Below are 24,483 nucleotides of genomic sequence, written 5' to 3' on the forward strand. Positions count from 1 at the left end.
ACTCTAGAATCATCCAGAAAAGTTCTATGGGGAATGCAAGTGTTAAATGATCTATTTTTGTATGTTTTGCTTAATTTTTTTTTTCCTTTCCAGACAAAAATTCTGACTTTGTCTATCCTGGAATGGATAGTGTGGAATAATGCTCATTGAATATCTTCAAGGTTAAAAAAGATCATAGGATATAGATTTAAAACCAGAAGATGTTATAGAGGCGACTGAGTCGAACCCCTTTCTTTCAAAGATGAGAGAACTGAGTCACTGAATAGTTGCCCAGGGTCACATAGCTTGTAATTGTCTAAGAGTAGAATTTGAGCCCAGGTCTCCCTGAATTTAGATCCAGAAGCCCCATCTATGACATCATGCTTCCTCTAATGTCAGTTGGTCACTCATAAAAGAAAAAATACTGTTCATTGACCTCAAGGAGCTTTCATTCTAATGGGAGAGAAAATATGTGCATAATTATATATTTATGATATATATATATAACTATATCTGTATCTATATGTAATATATACATGCAAGCAGCCAGATGGTGCAGTGGATGGAGGGTCAGGCCTAGAGTTAGGAAGACTTATCTTTCCGAGTTCAAATGTGACCACAGACACTAGCTCTATGATCCTAGACAAGTCACTTAACCTTGTTGGCTTCATCTGTAAAATGAGCTGGACAAGGAAATGGCAAACTAGTTCAGTATCTTTGCCAAGAAAACCCCAAATGGAGTCACAAAGAGTGATCATAACTGAAAAACAACTGAACAACATTCCACACATAGTCAATGGAAGGTAATCTAGGTAGGAAAGCATTGTGGGACATGGGGTAAGAAAAACTTTCTGCAAAAGTGAGAATTGATTTGAATCTTGAAGGAATCCAGAAAAGCTAAAAGATAGAAATGAAGAACAAAGTATTCTAGATCTAGGACACAACCAGGGGAAAAACACAGAGGGAGAAGACTGAGGACCATATGTAAATGATTCACACATAGGCCAGTGAAATTAGATATCAAAGTTCTGGATATGGAGTAAAGTGTAAGAAGATTGGAAAGAAAGGAAGGGTTCAGATTATGAAGGGTTTTCAATTCCAATTTGTTGTTCTTCAATCATGCCCAAGACTTTGTGACCCCATTTGAGATTTTCTTGGTAAAGATACTGGAATGGTTGCCATTTCTTTCTCCAGCTCATAATAGATGAGGAAACTGAGGCAAAAGTTAAGTGATTTGCTCAGGGTCCCACAACTACTGCACCATTTAGGTAATAGAAAGCTAGTAGAGTTTATTAAGTAGTGGAGTGACATCATTACTCCACTTTAGGAAAATCACTCTGGCTGTCTAGTACAGCAGTGATTAAAATAGGGAAAGACTTAGAGGCAAGGCTATCAATTACAAGGCTACTCTAATAGTCAAGGTAGGAAATGAGCACCGCCTGTTTAAGGTAGGGCTGAGCAAGTAGAAAGAACATCAGTGAGAGCTTTTGTAAAAGGTAGTATCAATAAGATTAAACAGTGTATTGAATATGTGGAATGAATGTGAATAAGGAGTCGAGTGACACCTAGACTACAAATCTGGGTGACAGAGAGAATGGTGGTAGCCTCAACACTACATTAAAGTTGAGAAGAAGGGCTGCTAGGTGGTACAGTGGAGCACTGGCCCTGGAGTTAGGAGGACCTAAATTCAAAAGTGACCCCAGACACTTAATAACTACCTAGCTGTGTGGCCTTGGGCAAGCCACTTAACTCCATTGCCTTGACAAAACCTAAAAACAAAACCAAAAAAACAAAAAACAAAAAACAAAAGTTGAGAAGAGAGAGAGTTTGTGGAAAAGATAATATTTTGTTTTGAACATGTCAAGTTTGAGATGCTTATGATTTGAGATGCCCAAGAAGCATTTGGTGATGAAAGTCTCTAGCACAGGAAAAAGACCAAGACTTAGAAAGAGAGTTAGCAATCATCTTCAGAAAGATAATCACTGAACCCCAGGAGCTATTGAGATGAAATAAAGGGTGGAGACCCTACCAATCAAAATTCCAAAAAAGTTACTTTAATGAGTTAGAAAAAGTTATAAGTAAATTCATATGCAGAAATATAAAGTCAAGAATTTCTAGGGACTCAATGAAAAAAAGTGCAAAAGAAGATGGCTTAGCCCTACCAGATCTAAAATTATATTATTAAGCATTTGTCATCAAAACTATCTGGTATTGACTAAGAAATAGAGTAGTGGATCAGTGGAATAGACTAGGTGCAATAGCAGGAAATGATTACAGTAATCTGCTGTTTGATAAACCCAAAGAGTTCAGGCATTGGGATAAAAACTCTCTTTGATAAAAACTATTGGGAAAATTGGAAGTTAGTATGGAAGAAATTTGGATTAGACCAACACCTCACACCTTATACCAAGATAAGATCAAAATGGATACAAGATTTAGACATAAAAAACAATATTATAAGCAAACCAGGAGATCAAGGAATAGTTTACCTGTTAGATCTATGGAAAGGAAAGCAGTTTATGACCAAGGAAGAGATGGAGAACATTATTAAAAACAAACTAGGTAATTTCGATTACATTAAATTAAAAAGCTTCTGCACAGACAAAACCACTATAACCAGGCTGAAAAGAAATGTACTAAGTTGGGAAACAATTTTTATAGCTAGTATTTCTGACAAAGGACTCATTTCTAAAATATTCAGAGAACTGAGTCAAATATTTTAAAAAACAAGTTATTCCCCCCATTGACAAATGGTCAAAGGATATGCAAAGGTAATTTACAGCTGAGGAAATCAAAGCAATCCATAGTCATATGAAAAATTGCTCTAAATCACTACTTATTAGAGAAATGCAAATTAAAGCATCTCTGAGGTACCACCTCACACCTCCCGGACTGACCAATATGATCAGAAAGGAAAGTGATCAGTGTTGGAAGGGATGTGGGAAATCTGGAAATCCAAACTTTTCTGGAGAACAACTTGGAATTATTCCCAAAGGGCACAGAAATGTGCATACCCTTTGATCAAGCAATACCATAAATGGGTCTATACCCTGAAGAGATGATGAAAAATGGTAAAAACATAACTTGTACAAGAATATTCATAGCAGCCCTGTTTGTAGTGGCAAAGAATCGGAAGTTAAGTGAATGCCCTGCAACTGGGGAATGGCTTAACAAACTGTGGCATATGTATGTGATGGAACACTAGTGTTCTATTAGAAACCAGGAGGGATGGGAATTCAGGGCAGCCTGGAAGGATTTGCACGAACTGATGCTGAGTGAGATGAGCAGAACCAGAAAAACATTGTTCACCCTAACAGCAACATGGGGGTGATGAAAGACTTTGATGGACTTGCTCATTCCATCAGTGCAACAGTGAAGGAGAATTTTGAGCTATCTGTGATGGAGAATACCTTCTGTATCCAGAGAAAGAAATGTGGAGTTTGAACAGTTCAAAGACCAAAGACTATTACCTTCAATTTCGGGAAGAAAACCTGTTATCTGATTATGTGATTTTACTATTTCTTATACTTTATTTTTCTTCTTTAAGGATATGATTTCTCTCATCACATTCAACTTAGATCAATATTTACAATGGAAACAATGTAAAGACTAACAGACTACCTTCTGTGGGGGGGAGAGGGAAGCAATAATAGGGGGAAAATTGTAAAACTCAAAAAACCTCAAAATAAATGTTGATTGGTTAAAAAAAATAAAGGATGAAGGGAAGGTCCAGGATTGAGAGCCCTGAAGGACATTCATAGTTAGTGGTTGTGACTTAACATAAGGCTGATCAGCAAAAGATCCTGAGGAGGAAGGAAAATCAGAAGAGAACCTAGGAAAGAAAAGGGTAGTTAGAAGGAAAAGGTGATAAGAATATTAAAAGTTGCAGAAAAGTAAAAAAAAAACAATGAAGACTGAGCAAAGACCATTAGATTGGCAGTTAAGAGATCCATGATAACTTTGGAGAGAAAAGTTTCATTTGAATAATGAAATCAGAAACCAGATTGTAGAGTGTTTAAAAATGACTTTATGTAAAGGAAGTGAAAACAGCTAGTGACAACTTTCTCAAGAAGTTTACTGAAGAAGGGGAGAAGGGGTATAGGAGAATAATTAGAAAAGATGGTTGAATCAGTGAGGATTTGCAACTAGTATTTCTGACAAAGGACTCATTTCTAAAATAAACAGAGAACTGAGTCAAATTTTTGAAAAATCAAGCCATTTCCTGAATTGACAAATGGTCAAAGAATATTCCCTTCTTCCTCTTTTCCTATCACTCAGATGCCTTCTGCCCATTATTTCCTCCTTCATGATGAGTAAGTAGTCTTACTCCTTACCAAGGTTAACCCTCCTACTCTTTAAGGGATTTCATTCCATCCCATCTCCTTCAAAAAGATTTCCTCTTCTTTCACTTATTATTATTTTTTTTAGTTTTTTTGTAAGGCAATGGGGTTAAATGACTTGCCCGGATCACACTGCTATTAAGTATCAAATATCTGATGTCAAATTGAACTCAGATTCTTCAGACTCCAGGGTTGATGCTCTATCCATCACACCACCTAGTGGCCTCCTCTTTCACTTATTTTTGGTCTTTACTAGTTCACTCTCTATTGCCTACAAAAATGCCCATGTCTCCCCCAACCTGAAAAATTTCTTTCCAACTTCACTAATTATCAACCTCCATCTCTTCCAAACTCCTTTAACAGTCGTCTTCAATAGGTGACTCTACTTTCTCTGCTCTCACTCTCTTCTCAACCCTCTATGATACAGCTTCCAGCCTCTTCCATGAAAACTGCTCTTTGATCTCTCTGTAGCCTTTGAGACAAATTGCTATAATGCTATTGTATTCATAACTAATTATTAAATTGGAAATGAAGCTTTGATCCCTCCATTTTCTCTCAAGGCCCAGACCCTTTAAAAGGTCAGTCCACGACTTGACTAATTGATGAGATTACCTCTGATGATGTTTATGCTTTGTTTTTTCTTTGTTTTTTAAGGTTTTTTTTGCAAGGCAAACGGGGTTAAGTGGCTTGGCCAAGGCCACACAGCTAGGTAATTATTAAGTGTCTGAGACCAGATTTGAACCCAGGTACTCCTGACTCCAGGGCCAGTGCTTTATCCACTGTGCCACCTAGCCTCCCCTATTCTTTGTTTTTGAAGAAGACCATGACATCAGGAGGGGATGCCAGGACAAGCAAATGAATTGAATTTGAGTGAGGGAGTTCACGTACTGAGTCACCAACTTCACTTTCTCCTCCAGAATCATCTGAGTGTAGTGGTCAGATATGAATCAGGAAGACTGGAGATAGCACTGGATGCAAGATAATCAGGAATAGGTGACTTACCAAAGGTCACACAGTGTTTGAGGCTGGATTTGAACTTAGGTCTTCCTGACTCTATCCATTTTGCTTCAGGAACATGCTAATCAATTTTGCCCTGAGGGAAGGAATCCCTATCCTTATTCCCCTCCATTAGAGTTTAGGGTGACCCAGTTCATGAAGGAGAAAACCAGCCAGAGGAATGGAAATGGATTTTCCTGCCCAGATTACAAAAGGCTGCTGAGGTTCTTGATCAAGTCACATTCTCAGCAGAAAACTTTTTAAAATGTTCTCCAATCAGGGGTGATTTTCACTTGTCAGAGAAATTCCTTTTAGAAGGGTTATTTAAGGCTTTCAGGGTCTCCACTGGGGGTCTTTGGTTAGTGAGAGAAACCACGATCATCAGTTTATCCATTGTTAACTAGCCTAATTAATAAATTTGTTATCAATTACTCAGGAACTCTGTGTCTATCACTCTCTCCTAGTTTATACTCTCTTCTCTCTAGGTTTTTGGTACACCACTCTCTCCTGGTTCTCCTCTTACTTGTCTGATTGATTGGTCCTTCTCTGTTTCCCTTGCTGGATGTTCTTTCATCTCATGTTCTCCAGCCCTAAGTGTCCCTCAGAGTTCTGTCCTGGGCTCTCTTCCTCTATACTGCTTTATTTAGGGTTCTCATCTACCTATTTAGGGATCATCATTCTATCCCAAGTTCTCACCTACAATCTCTCATCTCCAACTGCCTTTCAAGCATCTCAAATTGGATATTCATCTTAAACTCTACAAATCCAAAACAGATCTCAGATCTCACTATCTGTCCTCCTAAATCCTCCCCTTCTTACCTTCTCTATTACTATAGAAGGTAACACCATCTTCCAAACCCTCTGACTCATAACCTAAGAGTCATCCTGGAATTACTCCCTATCCCCTACACCCCATATCCAATTTGTTGTCAAAGTCTGTTTATTTCATCATCTCTGGCATCTCTCTAATAAAACCCATTCTCTCTCTTGATAGTACCACCACTCTAATGTAGGCTGTTATCACCTCATGCCTGCACTATTTATAATAGCCTGCTGGTAGATCTTCTGCCTCAAGTCTTTCCCCATTCCACTGAATCCTCTATTTAATTATCCACAAAGTGATTTTCCTAAAACATGTCCAATTATGTCCAACCCTTATGCAACAAACTCCAGGGGCTCCCTATAGCCTCCAGGATCAAATACAAAATGCTCTGCTTGGCAGAGCATAATCTAGCCCTCTCCTACCTTTCCCATCTTCTTACATCTTACTTCCCAATAGATACTCTAATCTAGTGACACAGATCTCCCAGCTGTTCCATGAACAAGATACTCTTATCTCTTCACTCCAGTCATTTTCTCAAGCTGTCCTCAAACACTGGAATACTCTCCCTCCTCAGCTCTACCTACTGACTTCCTTCAAGTCTTACTTAAATCCTATCATTTATACCAAATATTTTAAATACCAGTGTCCTGCTAATCATTTCCTATTTATCCTGTATATATCTTGTTTTGTACGTATTTGTTTGCATATTGTCTCCCCCTTTTAGAATGTAAGTTCCTTGGGGGCAGCTCACCACAAACCAACTTTACCTAAGGGATTTTTAAAAGGATGCTAATTTTGGATTGAATAACCCTCAAAGGAGGATAGATTGCTGAGCTAGTAAATTTGAGTCTGGAAGGAATGGGGATAAAGGAGCATTCTCACTCTCCCTTGATTCATAGCATGTAAAGAGTATCGATGATGAAAGCCAAAGCCTACATTGAAAAGTGGAATGAGGAATGAAGTGTAACTAGGAGGAAGTCAGGGCTCACTCAATACCAGAAGATGAAAGAACTAAAAAAAGAAAAAAAAATTAGGATGAAAGCAATTACTTTGCCTATACTTCCATTTAGTCCAACATCTTCATTTTATAGATGAAGAAGTTGATGTTCAGAAATGTGAAGTGTGTCTGCCAAGGCCACACAGAAAGTGGCCCAGATCTATACCCTAGTCCTCCAATTTTTTTCCCACTCCTCAGTTTGACCTCCCATGTTTCTTGTATCCTCACAGGGAGGTGTGATGAAAATAGCCCAAAAGCACACAAAGAAAGTACACCATATGAAAGGATAAAACATTTTACACATGATTCTAAAAGAATAGCACAAGAATGGAGTGGCTAGGTGGCATAGTGGATAAAGCACCAGCCTTGAAGTCAGGAGTACCTGGGTTCAAATCCAGTCTCAGACACTTAATAATTACTTAGCTGTGTGGCCTTGGGCAAGCCACTTAACCCCATTTGCCTTGCAAAATCCTAAAAAAAAAGGAATAGCACAAGAAGTGCAATTGTGACTGACAGAAACTGGAAATATTATTAAATTCTAGCTCTCAGTAAAAAGATGGGGATTCTAGTTGTAAAGAGCAGCTTAGGAACTTTTGAAAACAAACTGACAAATTATAGGTTTATCAGAGCATCGAATAATACAAAACCTTTTAAAGTGATAACAGAATAAGTAAATTACTCAGAAAAACTAAACTGTTTCTTTAAACTGGTCCTAGTACCTGAGCTTGGAACTATTGTTTCCTGGCGAAGTCTTTTTTATCTAGGTAAGCTCCAGGGATGGGATATTTATAAATATAAGGTGTTGTAGGATTAAGGCCAAGTCCTCTCTTGGAGTCCTGTTTCAGATTTACATGTTCAGCTTGTTCCCAGGGCACCCAGGAAAGGCACTCTTTGGCAGAGGATCCCAACCTAAGTTTACTGTGGGGTAACCATAGGTTCATGTAAATAGTCCTCTCACTGGTCTGAGACCATGTTGACTTCCTGTTATTCACTCCACAGAACCAGAGCTGCTGTGATCAATTTTAAAATCATTTTGATGGTAGATTCTTGAAATTCAGTTTGTGGCTGGGTATCTTCTTGGTTCAACTATAACTGAGTGTGACTGTCTTCAGTATGCAGACAATTTCCCAGATGTTTGGGGTCTTACAGGACTAGCTAAAACTCTTCATTTCAGCAGAGTCTAAGCCTTTTACTGTTTTTTTTTAAATTAAAACACAAATCTCCCCCCTCCTCCTTTTATGTACTTCCTCTATACAAGTGTACACTGCTTACTTTTTTTCCTCTTGAGGTCACTGAGCTTGGTGGTATGCAGTGAACTATAGGGTAATATAGCTTTAAGTTTTGGGTTGAAGATTTTAAGAATGTGTAGAACCCAAAGAAAAGTGAAGTAATATATGTTTGCTGTAAGTCACCTCTTAACAAACCAAGCTTGCCCAGGGGATTTTTAAAGGGCAGAAGTTATAGCAGAATAAATAATAAGTATAGTTATCTGCCTTGTGGTACAAACTGAAAAAGATAGCTAAAAACATGGACTTAACCCTAAGACTTTTCAAGGTATTTGGAAACTCTTATTGAGTTCTTTGTGTTTAGCAAGTTACCCTGGATGTCAGGCTCATTTGGTTCCTCTTTAAATATATATATACCGATAGGTATATATTTACATATGCATATATTTTTCAATATGTAAATGTTATATAAAAATTTACTTATGGTGCTCAAAAGTAATGAACTTCAAATAATCTAATATTTGGAAATGGCACCTTTGTTGTTTGTAATTCCAATGTCCCTCCCCTCCCTCTCCCTCCCATTTTAAGGTTTAAAATCAGACAATGTTGGGGGAGAAAGATGACACCCAAAAACAAAGGCCAAACTTTTTTTTTTATAAAAAGATCAATGAAAAATTTATTTATAAATTTTTCACTCTGGGACTACCAGTCTATATCATACACTCAGGAAGATGCTGTGCTGTACAGACTTCATCCAGTTAGAAATGATCATATAGTGACCCATATACAGCTTCAATATAAGCCTAAAATTCTTAACATTAATTAACATAATTAAAAAGGTATTTGCATCTAGAGAAAAAAAATCTACAGAAAAACTCCTTTCTGGAGCAATCTGTGCATCAGCTTTCAATGTCTGCTTAACTCACTGACATTATCTTCTTCCAAAATAAAATCACCAGGGATGACTGCCAAAGATGACCAGTCATGCACACACACAAAAGCCTCCCTCCACCTGTCTCTTCTCTTCTAACCCCTCATTTTGGCATGAAGGGTCAAGCAGCACTATACGCCAAATAAAGGGGAAATCTCATTTAAATTTGAATTATTCACCATCCCTTTTATTTCTCAGAATCAAAACAATATGGGGTGTGGGGTTGCATAGAAAATTGAAACTATAGGGACTAGGAAGGGCAGCAGCTTTTCAGGACAGAAGTGATGCAAAAAAATACATCAGCTCACACATTTTCAGAGCAACCCCCCTCCCCCCCTTCCCAAGGTCTAATTTTCCATTTCTAATCAGGTCTACAAAGCTCCAGGAGGCTGAAGAGGAACAATACTTTTCTTAAAACTCACTCAGCAATTAACACAAGAGATTCACAGTCTTATAGGTATTTTATAAAAATATAAATATGGGTTAACATGTTGTCTTCACAACACTGGACACAACTCCCTTAAGAACTGGGTTTATAACCAAGATTTCTTTTTTAAAAAATCATCTAGAACTTGGCTTAATATATGTTAATATTTTATATTATGTCATAAATGTTATGACATTTAATTGTGGCAAATTCATTTATCTTTTAAAATGTGCAACCATCTGGTAACTATAATAAAACTCACTAGAAAAGGTATTGTTCCCCCCTCATCACTACAAAGGAGAAGCACCAATATGCTGGAATCATCTCCATTGCTCACACAGAAAATTTGCAAACCAAAAAAAAAAGTTCCGGTAAAAGTACAGCATTAAATGAGAGATGCTTTCCAAAGGTTTTTTTTTTTTAAAACCTGGAGCTTTTTTCATTACAGCCAAAGTTTTCCAAAGAGAAAACTGCCCGTGAAAGCCATTAGCCAAAGCAGTGTTCAGTGCAATGAGAAAAACCGGCAGACTCAAGTTTTTAGTTTAAGACTAGAAAAAAAATGCATATTTTTCCCACAAACCACATTGACCACTCACAATATTTCCAAACAAAAAAAACCAGGCTCACAAACCTCACCCACAAATATTCAACATACAAGATAAATAGTTTATAACAATTTTAACACCTCCCCCCCAACCCCCAGTACATAACTATTTTGTTCCTTTAATCGTCATGGTTAGGGCCAAAGGAGGAGTGGGGGGGGGGGAGAGAAAGAAAAGGCTATATAGCAAGGAGATGGCAGTGATCTATCTCTTCTCTTAGTGCAGACACTCGGGGTGAACACACACTCGCACACACGCGCACACACACACAACACAGGGCAGGGGGCCCCAGGTTGAATTTCTGCCTCCCCGCTGTCCTTGTGCCAGGGCAGTTAAGAGCAGCATTGCCAATTGGACGTGCAGGCCACTTTCCCAAAGCGACGGAAGGTGGTTTCTTCTTTCCTCCTGTTTCAGGTCGAAGAGGAGCGATCGATCCCAAGTCCCCAGGTGGAGAAACCCATTCCTTGGCTCGGGGTTTCCAGGCTGTCTGCGAGCGTGGCCGGCAGGGGGCGCCAGTCTCCCGGGCCCGCTTCTTTCCAGGCCCCTTCCCCCGGCCCGGCCCGGAATTCAGTCCAGGACTCGCTAGACCCTATCGGATTTTCCCCCCCTAGGAATACACTTTTTTTTAAAGGAGGTCCTGACATCGCTTCTGTGACTTCTTGCTAAATTCAGGTGCACGGGGAGAAGGGGAAGGGGGGGGGCTGGATTGGAGACCCTCCCCCCAAAATAACGCCCAGCTCTCCCCGCCCCTCCAAGTTAGCTCCAGACGCCGGAGGTGCGGATGCCCAGGGCTGATGGAGGGAGCCCCGGCCTCCGGACACGCTACAATCCGGGGAAGGTTCTTGGTCTCAAGTTTTAAACCGTGGGAAAAACAATCTTCCAGGTGGAAGCACCCCGCCCCGCGGACGTCAGCGAGGGATGCAGAGCCCCGTCTTGGCCGCAGGTCCTGGGGAAGGATTGGTGTTTCTCTTTGACATTTTTTTTAAGGAAAAAAAAAAACCGAAACCCGGATAACAGCGAGTAGGCAGGGTTCAGTGTGGAAATGGGACCAGTCTGTGCGCCAGAATGCTTTAGAAGGAGGACGAGGCGCCCGGGGCCGGCGGGCCGGGGCGGCCCCGCCGGGCTGGAGAGGGGCGGCGGCGGCGGCGGGCCGAGGGGGTCCGTCTTTAAAGCATCTGACCGGATTTCTAACTGAAACGGCAAACACTCCTGTGCTAGCACAGCCGAGGTAGATGGCAGCAATTTTACAGTAGAACAAGCCCAGACGCCCGCCGGGGAGGGGGCTCCGGGCGTGACCGCGGGGGGGGTCACGGGGGGGAGTCTTGGGAGGGAAGAAAAAGGAGTCCAAGCAGCTTTTGATGTTTTAAAATGAAAATATTAGGATTTTGTTTTTTTTTTTACAAAATAAAGAACTCCCTCCCCCCTCCCCCGTGTCTCTGGCGCGCACACACAGTCACGCCCGCGCGCACACACACTCACACACGCACGCACCGAACACTCGTGCCCCGCGACCCGGACCCCGGGGGGCTTGAACGGACGCGGCCGCCCGGGCCCCGGCCCCCGGCGGGCGGCGCCGGCCATCACCGGCCGCTGGCCGAGTACTTGGCCTTGGTGATGAGGTATAGCACGATGTCCTGGTGACCCCCGAAGGCGGCGATGTGCAGCGCGCTCCAGCCGTCGCGGTTGGCCAGGCGGATGTCGGCGCCGAACTTGACCAGCAGCTTGACCAGCTCCAGGTTGCCGTCGATGACGGACTGGTGCAGCGCCGTCTGGCCCTCGGGCCCGAAGGAGTTGACGTTGAACTCGCAGTTCGTCATGTTCTGCAGCAGCGACTGCAGCTCCTTGGTGTTGCCCTTGCGCACGGCCTCCTGGAAGATGCGCTGGCTCTGCGGGGCCGAGCAGGTGGACAGCTCCGCCTGGCTCATGCTGTCGGGCCGGGCCCGGGGGCCCGCGGCGGCCGCGGCGGGGCCCTCCTCAGCTCCGGGGCGCGCCGGCGGGGCGCCGCCCCAGCGCGTCTCCAGGGCCGGGCGCTGCCTCCCGGACCCCGCGGCTGCTCCGGCCGGGCCGGCGGGCGGCGGCCCCGCCGCTCGAGGGCTTCGGCTTCGGGCCCTGGCTCCTCCGCGGGACGCCGGGGCGCATGGAAGGGCCCGGCCGCTCAGCGCTGGCGCCCCGGCCACGGGCCCCCGGCACCGGCCGGCGCTGCCCGGGCCCCTGCGCTGGGGGGCGGGGGCCGGGCTCCCGGCCGGCTCGCGCCCGGGGGGAAGCCGCCTCCTGCCGCCGCGGGGCCCCGCCGCCGCATCCAGCCGCGCCGGGGGCCGAGCGGGGGGGGGGGCTGCCGCGGGCAGAGCAGCGGGGCCGGGCTGCGGGCGGGCGGGCGCCTCCTTAGCCCTGCGCGGGCCGCATGTCCCGTCGGGCCGGATCCCTGCACAGCCCCACGCGGCCTCCGCTCGGCTGGCTCGCGGAGACGCGGCCTCGGCGCCTTTTAGGCCGCTTATATTTGCATAACAATGGGGCCCCCGTGACGCCGCCGCCCGGCCCGGGCCCGGCTGCTCATTGGGCCGCGGCCCACGTGGGGGCGGGAGCGGGGCGGGGTCGCCCCCCAGACTGGCGGCTGGCGGGGAAGGACGGAACCAAAGCGCGGATGGGGGGGGGGGGCGGGGCGGGGCCGGGAGCGGAGACCCCAGGGACCGCGACCCCCCGGGCTGGAATCGGCCGGACGGCTGGCCGCTGCCCAGCCCCCCGGGGTGTCGGGTCCCCGGGCGCCGAGGGACGGGGTCCGGGCGCTGCGGGGGAGCCCTCGGGGGTCGCCTTGCTTTGCTGGCTGACGGCAGAGGGCGCCAGCGAGCGGGCGGCGGCCGGGCCCGGGCGCCGGAGGCATCTCCGGGGCGGCGCGCGCCGGCCGCTCACGTCCTCCAGGTGCGGGCCTCCGGCCACCGCGCAGCTGCCTCCGCGCCCAGCCGCCGCAAGAAGCCACGTCCCGGCCCCTCACCTGACATGCGGACGAGCTCGGTTGGTGTCTGCGGACGCCGCGGCCCGGCAGATTCGTGGTGGCACAAAGGGTTGAAGGGAAGAAGCCCAACCCACCCGCTCCTGCAGGATTCAGTGAGAATAGGGCCCGAGGGAGACATGCAGGACAGGCCGGGAAGGCTGGCTTCGTGGACGAGTAGCACCCGCTTGGCCGGGCAAGGAGTCACGAGCTAACTGACTTAGTCTGAGCAAGTAGGCATGTGTGAAAGTATCCAGAGCGGGTAGAGTTCCGATATGCCCAACCCCGCAGTAGCCTGGCACAGTGGACAGAGAGCCAGTAAGCACCTGGGTTCGAGTCTTGGCTTTGAGGCCCCGTGACTTTGTGACCCTGACTCTACAGCCTTGATTCAAGGCTACTCTTTTAAGACCTCTCAGTCGTAGGGAAGATTTTTATCCTACCTTCAGCTGATAGGAATTCTCTGGACCCATGAAATCATCAGTCTGGTCCTTTTCTCTACGGACTCCCAATTAATTACAGGAAGTTGGAGATTAAAGCTTGCAAAAAAGTGAACCTCTAGTCTTACTTAGGTCCTTGAATGTTAAAGCCCAGAGGCTTCTTTGTCCAAATGAAAACTGAACCCATTCCCACCAGAGCTAAAAGCATCATCCACTTCTCTGATTGTTGAAATTGCTTTCTCAAGGTAAGTCCAGGGGAAGAAACTTTCCGGTGAGATAGGATTCTAAAATGACTCATTTTCTAAACAGTTTTTTTTAACTGACCAACATAACAGTCAACCTATTAAAACATGTTTGCAGGAGGAGACATTACCTGTCAAATTTTCTCATTAGGTTTTTACAGTTTATAGCTTGTTCTGTGGTCGCTGGAAATTAAAAAGGAATAATTTCTCAGAGTTTACAGAGTAAGATGCAGTCCCTTAATTGTCTGACAAGTTGTAACTTGTGTTCACTTTGAAGCCAGTCCTGGAATTCATCTTAACAAGGTACCTCTCAAGTCCCCTGTGGGTTTGTTAAGACAACAATTTACACAATGGAGGGATCCTCCTTGCAGAGGATAGGAACTTTAGGAAAGTGAAAATTTTTGGTTGGATCCTGAAGCCAGCTCTCAGAAGATCTGGGAAAGGAAGTAGCCTGGTTTTTGGCTCAGGGCTCAATCATCACTAGCTTCCTTCAACTGCGTCCTAATTTAACTCTGAGTGTAGGTCTAAAATCCAATGTGTCCTCCTGGCTGAGGTGTTATATAAATTAGAATCCCTAGAGAAGATGATTTAAAAGCTAGTCTGAATACTGACCCTGGATCTCAATCTGCCACCATCTTCTCTGATATGGGATACATACATACAACTGATTTGCAAAAACCAAGGAGGTTTTCTCTGGATTTTACACTAGGATACATTAGTGTAGGCTATGCTGCAAGGTATATTATCAAGCAAAAGAATAGCTTCATACATTTAGAATGGGAAAGGGGGGGCGGCTAGGCGGCGGAGTTTATAAAGCACCGGCCCTGGAGTCAGGAGTACCCGGGTTCAAATCTGAGCTCAGACACTTAATAATTACCTAGCTGTGTGGCTTTGGGCAAGCCACTTAACTCCATTTGCCTTGCAAAAAAACCTAAAAAAAATTACTTTGCTGTGTGGCCTTGGGCAAGCCACTTAACCCCATTTGCCTTGCAAAAAAACCCTTTAAAAATGTCACTTTAGAATGGGAAAGGGACATTTAGAATGGGAAAGGTTGATTTAATCCAACCCTCTCATTGTACAGATGGGGAAACTGAGGCTGATAAAGGATAAATGACTTGTCCAGAATCATACAATCACAGTATAGCTATAAACCTAGGTCATGACTCCAGCATCATTTTCACTGGACTACACTGTCTCATATTGGATTGCATTCATTCATTCTTTTCTCGTTTACTGAGTGACTCACAAGTATATACAGGGAGACTTCCAAGTGTTGTCTGCTAGATAACTTTAACTAGTACTTCTGTTTAGTACTGTCCATGTCCCAATTAAATAATTCAGACTTCATTTGAGGGCCCCCTTTCTTTAGAACAAACATTGGGGAAAGCTGTCTGGGACCAATGTCTATTCCAAAGTATACCCTTAAAATAAGAATAATTCTACCTCTTACATTAATTTTGTACCATTAGTGTAATTGGCCAGTCAATTAACTTCCCCAGGTCTCAGTTTCCCCTAATCTATAAAATGAGAGGTGGGGCCTAGATGGCTCTGGAGATCTTTCCAGCTCTACGTCTGAGATCTTATGAATCTGAATTTTTAGCATTCTTTTCTAAGAAATGTTCCATCTTTTATTTAATTTACATTCAAAATGCGAGGAGAGTAAAGTTGGAATAACCCCATTTAAATGAAAATCAACTTCATTTTACAGAAAAGGAAATTGAGAAATGTCAAGACTTGTCTAGGGTGAATTCAGCTGAGTCTGTAATAGATCTGGGAACAGAATTCAAGACTTCTAGTGGCCAAATTTGTAACTATAAAGAAGTAGGAATATAAAATAAAGGATATAAAAGAAGAAATACCAAATTGCATCAGGAGAGAAGTGTCAGAATAGATGAAATGTTTGAGGGGAGTCCACACTTCACATGACTTCCTAATTAATCTGAGAGTGCTGGAGCTAAATGGACTTTGGGGAACCATGATGGAAATGATATAGCAGATCATGGCCAAGAAGGTGATAACATACTGCTACTGCTACTGATAGCTCCCATGTAGTTTTCTGGCTTTTTCCATCCACTATTGGGGAAGTTGGTCATTTGACTAAGGGAGAAGGATGCCTGTTGCTCAAATTATAGCTGGGGAAGGGGGTCAAGGATCAGCCTCTATTGCTACTTTGATAGCAGAAAATCTGCTTGGAGAGCTCTCTTGTATCCTGCTCCTCCCCCAGCACAGGCTTAGGTACTTAGGGTTGAATAAATTCTTGTGAGGCAAAGTAAAAAGAAATTAATCTGGAGCAAGTTTGTGTGACCATTAGCAAAAATCACTAATCTCATTGGGACTCAGTTTCTTCATCTGTAAAATGAGATGGTTGAATTAGAACTAAATGATCTCCAGCATCCTTTTAATTAAATCTAGTTCTTATGTCCCCACTGAATACCAGGGATGGTGGGGGAAGTCAGTAGCTGACAGGAGAAGGAGTCCCAAAATGATTTGGTAGATCAGACAGGAATATCCTGTCTCTGCTGTATCTGAATGTTTGTGATACAGACTTTGGGGTAGAAGGTAGTGGGATGCTGAATGAATTTTACTGTGCACTTAACAATGATTGCTCTCTACAAACTTCAGAGAAATAGGGAGCAGGAGTGGGGTTCTTTCCTGACTACTCAGCATGGAGTCTTGACCAAGATCTCTGTGTCTCTGTGTCTCTGTATCTCTCTCCCTTCCTTCCTTCCCCTTCCCCAGTTAGGGTGGTTTGGAAGTACTGAGAAATGGCCTGTCCTATACAATGAGGGAAAGGGTTTTTTCTTCTATCTTGTACTCTTCCTGGTGAAATATAATAAGCCTTTGAGTCGTAGCTTCCAGACCTGGCTCCACCCCATTAACTAACTAGTGGTTAATCTGGGAAAGTCTGTGAGAATCAAATGAAGAAGTCGTGACTGAGGTTTTCTAAACTCATAGGGAAACTTGACTGAAAGTGACCAGGGAACCCAGCAGGAATAAAGACTTTCAAATTTAGTCCTGACCACTGAGCTCTTCATGCTCATGGACAAGTAAAGCTGTCTTTTCAAATGAGCAGAATTTTCCTTCTAATTAGTTCCCCCTCCCAGGACGAGTGATTGGATTACCTTGAAGTCCAATAATAGCGACTACAAAGGAAAATTCCCCTTCTTAACCTTTAGCTTGAAAATCACCTCTATCAAGTCACTGAAGCTCCTATCTGTATTTGGCCAGGACTAACCTCCTCCTAATAGTTTTTTTTTTTTTTAGGTTTTTGCAGGGCAATGGGGTTAAGTGGCTTGCCCAAGGTCACACAGCTAGGTAATTATTAAGTGTCTGAGATCGGATTTGAACCCAGGGCCAGTGCTTTATCCACTACACCACCTAGCCACCCCATCCTAATAGTTTCTAATCTTATTCTCTAATCTTTGTTACTAGCCCAGGGACCACAATGGCCCCAAGGGCAGCTCAAGCAACACCTAGTGGTTGAAACAGTAGCCAACAACTGACACTTTGGTTATACTAAAGGAGCTACAAAGTGTTCTTCTAAGCAAGGCACAGTTGTGTTTTTATTGCTTTTTTGGCAGAATGTGTTTTGTGAATTATTGCTCACACAAGTTTTGTGTCTCTACCTTCTCTGATGGGTCTCCATGATATGAATGTGAGCATGACCATTTAAAGGCTCTATCTGCATAATACAACATCTGGCAGCCCCTACCAGGCTGGAAGGACTTTCTGTATTGGTTCTTCAGTAGACTGGGACAGTGTATCTGAGGACAAGCCTCCATAAAGAATGGAGAGACTGCTCTCCAGAAAGTTAGCAGCCAGATGAGCTATGAAAGTGCCTACCAAAGGTCTGTGTTTTGTGTGTGTGTGTGTGTGTGTGTGGACAGACAGAGACAGAGAGCAAAAAGAGAGGGTAGGAGGAGGATTGGTAGTGTATAGAATATTTCCAAACCTGTGAGATCACAGGACTTTTTGAAGTAAAAACCTTTCGAGATTTATATTTTATTTTTATTCTGGTTGTCTCATTTCATAGATGAGAACACTGAGACCCAGGAAGGTGAAAATGTTCAAGCTAACACAATGAGTCAGTGTCAAAACTAGGACTTGAACTTCCCCACCACAGAATGCATTTGCATTCTTTGAGTCTGAGATGAGAGGGAAAGGGTAACCTTCATCAAATCTAGTAGGAAATGCTTCTGTCAGTAAAGAATTCTTCCTCTTGGAAGCCACAGGTTGGTAGTGCAAGCAGCAGGGCCTGCAGGCTGTTCTGGCAGGGGCTGCCGGACATTGAAATCAGCTGCATTGACTTGGTGGATGTGACTTTCAAGTTGTCACAGTTTCCTGCTTGCATCATTTTATGATGATGGAGGAGCTGGCAAGAAACAGCCCAGGCTTGGGCTCCTCCCCTGAGTGACCCAGATGCCTTCTCCTGGAATTGCCTGCTAATACCAGGAGGATGAATTGTCATTCAAACAACCTAGGACAATCTCCATTAGCCCTCTTGAATCCCATAGGACTCATGAGGTCCCAGAGAATGAATCCCCAACCAGTCCAACTGAAAAATGAGGGCTAAAAGAAGGCAGTGTAGTCAAATGGCTACTAGCATGGGTGGAAGAGGACTGAATTGTCTAAGACCTCAATTGTGTTATGCAAGTTCACAGACTCCCTTGCCAGTCTCTGAAACTGTCCTTAGAGTCTGACTGGTGTATTAAGGACTATGTTTCTGGTTCTTAAAAGGTTGAGTCTAGGGGTTTCTTTAAAATCAGAAAAGGATCATGGGTTTAAAGGGTGCTGATAAGGTACTGAGTACATATCCAGGGGAGAGAGAACAAGAGAAAATCATCTGGTTTAATTCTTTGATGGGCCCATGGGTGAATGTGGAGGCACTGGCCTTGCTGAGGACAGATGGGAGAACCTTTCAACTTTCCAAAACCTTCCAGGCTTTGAATACCTTTGACTTCCTTAAGGAAGGAATCCAGATTTATCCCCAGGATAACCCAGGAAATATCTTAGGTTGTCAAATGCATATGATAACTTTTTAAGATCACAAAACATTGGCATGCTTCCCATTGACAGTCAGCTAGACATAAAAAAGGATATTTACTGAATAGTAATAAGTTGGTTCAGAACATCCCTAAGAAATCTGAGGAATATCTTCCATAATACATAAATAAAAAGTCCAAGAGGAGGGTTTAAACTTAGGGGTACAATGGTGGAAGAGGCACAACTTGAAGGGAGCCAAAGGAAAAATTCATTAACTCCTGGTTACTGGAAATCCTTAAATGAATCCATAGATTGCATTCTTATCTAGTGCAAGAACTCAATGCTTCCTGAGGCTGCTTCCTTCTGTATCTGTTGGTATTTGTCTTTGGTATGCTTCTCTTTTTAGGTATTCCCTCTTCATTATGTAACCCTATTTTTAGAGTCAATGTGTTTCTCTGCTCTTTGTTAGATGCCTTGTGTCCTGCAGATTGCTTCTCTCTAATGATATGGTCAAGGGCTATGTGTGTGTGTGTGTGTGTGTGTGTGTGTGTGTGTGTGTGTCTGTGTTTGTGTTTGTGTCTGCGTGTGTTGCTGTTGTCATTTACAATGGTGTTCACAATTTCTGGATCTATAATATTGTTATTTATTCTCTACTTCCTGTAGTTTTTATTCACTTAAAAATTATTAATATCTTATGGTTTTACATCACATTTAATTTCAAATATAGTCTTTCCTCGTCTCTTTTTGTAACAATTTTTTGAATGTTATTTTATTATTTTTTCATTTACATGGAAAAATAGTTTTCAACCTTAATCTTTTTGGCAAGCTTTTGAGTTCCACATTTTTCTACCTCCCTCTTTTCCCTCCCCCCCTGCCCATGACAGTGAGTAATCTGATATATCATACATGTATAATCAAGAAAAATTAAAGAAAAAACTCAGTAAAACAAATTAACTGAACCTATCAGTCTATACAATACTCTACACCCAGAATCCTTTACCTTGGTAAATAAAGGAGGAAAGTGAATTTTCTAATATCTTTAGGGGACAAGTTTGGTTATTATAAATATATAAATATTTAGTTTCCTTTTTTCTTTCCATTTATAGGGTAGGCATCATGTATATTGTTTTCCTTGGTTCTGTTTACTTCACTTTGCATCTGTTCACTTCTCTCTTCTTGAGCTTCTCTGCATTCTACTTATTCATCATGTTCATGTACTACAATTGATTTGCCATGACTGATGAGCATCTGTTTTTGTTTCCAATTCTTTGCTTTCTATTATTACAATGGCTAACACTTTATATCATGTGACACACATTATTTCAATAGATTTTCATGACAGCCTATGTAAATGAGTACTAGTAATATTCTCAAATAGCAGATGAAGAAACTGAGGCTAAAACTTGCCCAGGATTATAGAAATGGGAAGTGCCTAGGGGTAGGGGGGGGTGGAATTTGAAACACAGGCTTCCAAGTTTTATTAAAAGCCCTTTGAGGGCAGAGTCTGTTCTCCTTTGCCTTTTGATCCCCAGCACATAACCCACTGTGGGATACATTATAGATACTCAATAAATTCTTACAGCCTATCTCCCTATTATCACCTTCGGCTTCTCTTAGCCCTTCTTAATCTTAGAGCCTTCTCTCAAGAGATATTCTCCCAATCTCTTTTATATCCTCTAAATACATAAATGATTTTTCATGTTGTCTCCCCTTTTAGACTGTAAACTCCTTGAGAGTTGGAATGTTTTTTCTTTTCCTTTCTTTGTATCTACAGTACTTGTCCTGATGCCTGGCATATCATAACTGCATAATAAATACTTCTTGCCTTGCCTTGCCTTGTCATTGAGCTTCCCATATCCAATCAGACTGTCCTTGCTAGGTGTGGGAAAGGCCAAATAGTAAAAGACACAAGAAATATGGCACAAAATGGCAAAACTAAACACTTGGACAGCAGACAGACAAGGAAAACGTGTTCAGAATAATGTGTATTAGGTTTGAGATGAAATAATGGCAACATCTTCCAAAATGGAAAAAAAATTAGTCATTTAAAAATATCTAGTAGCTATGAGCTTTATTTTTATTGCAGGGCTAGTCACATCATTTTACACATTTTACGAAATAAGTAACAAATACACCACAGAATATCATACTACAAACAAGTGAACTCAGCATTCAGTTTGAGCAAAGGTCACTCTCACCAGGAGGAGGACACTCTGGAAGACTCTTCCTAAGGGCTTGAGTGAAAATTGGGAAAGGGGAGAAAAACTCCATTTAGGTCCATGCTGGGGTGGGTAGAATTGGTGCCTGCAGACAAAGGCTGTTCTGTGATCTCAGTGTGGGAAAAAACTGTCACTGACAATTACAGAAACTCAGACTATTAAATCAGTGAGGTCTCCCAGCTAAAGTTCCTTGGCTCTGGCATGCAAGAGTTAGGGGCTTGGCTGCTGGATGCTTCTGCCTGGCCCATCTGTGTGAGTCCACACAGTCTATGTCAGGGCCTGGCTGGTCCATACGGACCCCCATAGACTAGAAAAAGAGTGATCCTTCTGCCAATGACTGATCATTGGCTACTCAGAGATGACAATAATAATAGCTGACATTTCTATAACACTCTGCAGTTGACAAGAGTTTTCTTCGTTAACAAGCCTTTGAGGTAGGGAGTGTATGTATTATTATCCCCATTATACAGAGGAGTAGACTGAGGCACCAAGTATAGCTAATAAGTGTTAGAGCCAGGATTCAGGGCTGTAGATTGACTCTAGATTCAGGGCTCTTTCTCCCTCTTCACAGCTGTAGTCCAAGCAGCCAGCTAGACAAGATACTTTGCTTCCAAGTGTAAATTAGCTGCAGAAGGCAGAGCCCAGTTCCTGTCCCCAAGGAACTTAGTAATAGGATCACAAATAGATATAAGGCTATATATAATATATGTATATTCACCAAAATAGATAGCAAATCAATAAGAGAGATTCAGACAAAAATACTCTAGTGGGTTTGGAGTAGTAAGATCTAAGCAAAGGAGGTCAGGAAGCCTTCCTGAAGGTGGTGACATTTGAATTGGTCCTTGAAAGATGGGTAGGACTTAAGTTGGGGGTGGGTGAGTGGGAGGCCAGGGAGGGCATTTCAGGCAGAAGGAACAATGTGAACAAAGGCAGGCAGGAAAGCATGAGTGATGTTTAGGGAATGGTAAGATTATAGTTAAGAGTGTGGGATGTGTGTGTGTGTGTGGGGAGCAGTGGGGAGGCAGAGCTGGAAAGGCAGGTTAGGATCACATTGGGAAGGGCCTTGCATACTAGGCCAGTAGGTTTGTGTTGTGCTTTACCCCTTTGCCTCCCCAGTGCCTAGTACAGATTACTTAATAAATACTTGTTGAATTGAATTGAAGCTTGTAGGCTTCAATGGGGAGTCATTGAAGGTCCCTGAGCAGGGAGGAGTATGACTAATCTGGCAGCCTGAGTATGGATGGATTGGAGGGGGAGATGAGTCTCTCCCACTAGCTAGCTCCTTGGTCTGCCACCTAGAGTAATGTATTGCATTTCTCAGCTTCTACCTCTTCAGTAGAGGATCCCATTGTTCCTCTGGGCTTTTGTGTTTCCCAATCCTCACTTCTGATTTGTAATCTTTGGCTGGTGGGACTCCCCACCAGCTTGGACAGAACAACCTTTGATCGGCTTTACTCTCTCTGTTCCCTGACCCTGGATTTTCATGTCCATCAGACACTATCAACAACCCCCCAAGAGAAGCTGGGGGTGAGGAGGACTCCACATTTGGAGAGCTTCAGGTCTAAAGGACCTGTTTCAAAAGCATGAGGGTTTTTTCATTATTTACTCTTCAGTCTTCTAGGAATCCTGATTAATTTTTCAGCCTCAAGACAAAAGAACCTCAACAACAAAAGCCACACAATATGGTGGAAAGAGGACTGGTTTTGTTGTCTGAGGAACTGGTTCAGATCCCAGCTCCATCAATTATTACTCATGTGGGAGGTCACGCCCTCTCTGGGTTTTTCCTCACTAGTGAAATGAGGAGGGTCCCTTCCAGCTCCAAATCTCAATGATCTTTTTTTATTGCTTTGAACAGAGTACAGTTCAGTGCCACATTTTAGAAAGAATACTGATAAGTGTGTCCAGAGGATGGGGGAACCACAATGATGAGAGAAAACATGATGCAGGAAATCAGGCTAAAACCTGGAATACTCAGCCTCCAGAAGGACTTGGGATTTGACAGTTGACTTCAAGCATTTGAAAGACAGTGTTGGGAATAGATTTCATTTTCCTCTATCCAGAGAGTAGAACTAGGAATGACAAGGAGGGAAGTGCAGAGAAACCCCTGTTGAAAAGTGGAATTGGCTGCCTGGAAAGATAGTAACTTCCCCATCAACAAGCTATCAAGCAGAAGCTATTAGGGTTGGGTGGGAGGGGGGTCCCCGCCTACTAGCCTGTGAGGATGGTGAAGTCTGAGAGTGATTTGCTGCCAGACAGAAGCAGTTTTAACCTCGGGCTGCTGAAAAAAAAAAAAGGAGAAACCCCAAACTGCTTTCCCAGGAGCCTCAGAGCAGAATATATTTAAGCAAACCTTATGACTATGTTTTCAGGGACAGGTTCCTTGTTCAAGGAATCTTTTATGATGACTTAGTTCAAAACAGACGGTGAACCCAGAGGGTGAAACCTCTTGTTTTTTCCCTACTACTTACTGAATTATTTAACCTTCATGAGGTTGGTGGTTCCAGTTATGAAACTGCCTGCTGCCCTGCTGAGCGGTGGGGGCAGGTCTGGAACATCTCCAGGTGAAAGATTTTATATATGAGGTATCCTTCCCTTGGGAGTTTGTTTTGGGGTCCTAAACATTCAGGTTTGGTGGCCTTCCTCTGTTATCAGAGACATCCCTGGGCACCCCTGCTCTACAAATACAGCTTTCTCATTGGAGTCACTCCTTTAACCCATTTCTTCCTGCTCCCTTCTCCCAAGAGCCAGCAGGAGGTACAGAAAAGGCAGGAGGGCAGCTAGGAAACCTGGGTAGAGCCCTGCCTGGCAAGCTGGTTAACCTCATTACAGAGGAGTTGCCAGTCTACCCCTGTGGAAAGAGGGAGGTGCCGCACCGGGAGCTCCCCACACTGCCAAAACATCTGCCTTTGAATTTATTAGATTGTAAGCTTCTTGAAAACAGGACTTAAATCACGTATTCTCGTTATCTTTACACTAGCACACAGCCTTACACAGTGTAATGAGCCTTTAATAAATGTTTGTGAAATTGTTGTTGAATTCTCATCGTGCCCAGACAGATGCCAGTGGCCCAAAGCCTCGGGGAAAGCAGGCGCCGCTAGGGGGGAGAGTGGGTGTGAGGGGAATGTTGCAGGGCAGACCCCTGGAAAGCCAGAGAACAGGTGGTCTGGGCTGAAGTTCGGAAGAAAGGGTTACCCGGAAGGCTTTGCCTTGGATTGGTTCTTAAAATTCATCATTCCATTTTTCCGAAACGACTGTGCGATTTGATGGGAATTGCCTTGTGAACCCAGCACCCTCC

General features: G+C 43.4%; 1 protein-coding gene and 1 long non-coding RNA gene across 2 annotated transcripts in view; one reads left to right on the plus strand and one right to left on the minus strand.

Annotated features, from left to right (window-relative positions):
• Window positions 1-9,014: 9,014 nt before the first annotated feature.
• On the minus strand, window positions 9,015-12,462 carry NRARP (NOTCH regulated ankyrin repeat protein). Its single transcript, XM_074210598.1, has one exon. The coding sequence runs from the start codon at window positions 12,244-12,246 to the stop codon at window positions 11,902-11,904; it is 345 nt and encodes a 114-aa protein (XP_074066699.1). The 5' UTR covers window positions 12,247-12,462; the 3' UTR covers window positions 9,015-11,901.
• A 775-nt stretch (window positions 12,463-13,237) lies between these two features.
• The window catches only part of LOC141505091 (uncharacterized), a 44,514-nt gene continuing 33,268 nt past the window's right edge, over window positions 13,238-24,483 (plus strand). Inside the window, exon 1 of the long non-coding RNA XR_012473543.1 lies at window positions 13,238-13,989. This is a non-coding gene — a long non-coding RNA (uncharacterized LOC141505091). The remainder of the gene's footprint in view (window positions 13,990-24,483) is intronic.

This window comes from Macrotis lagotis, chromosome 1 (genome assembly GCF_037893015.1).
Source record: "Macrotis lagotis isolate mMagLag1 chromosome 1, bilby.v1.9.chrom.fasta, whole genome shotgun sequence".
Lineage (NCBI taxonomy): Eukaryota > Metazoa > Chordata > Mammalia > Peramelemorphia > Peramelidae > Macrotis > Macrotis lagotis.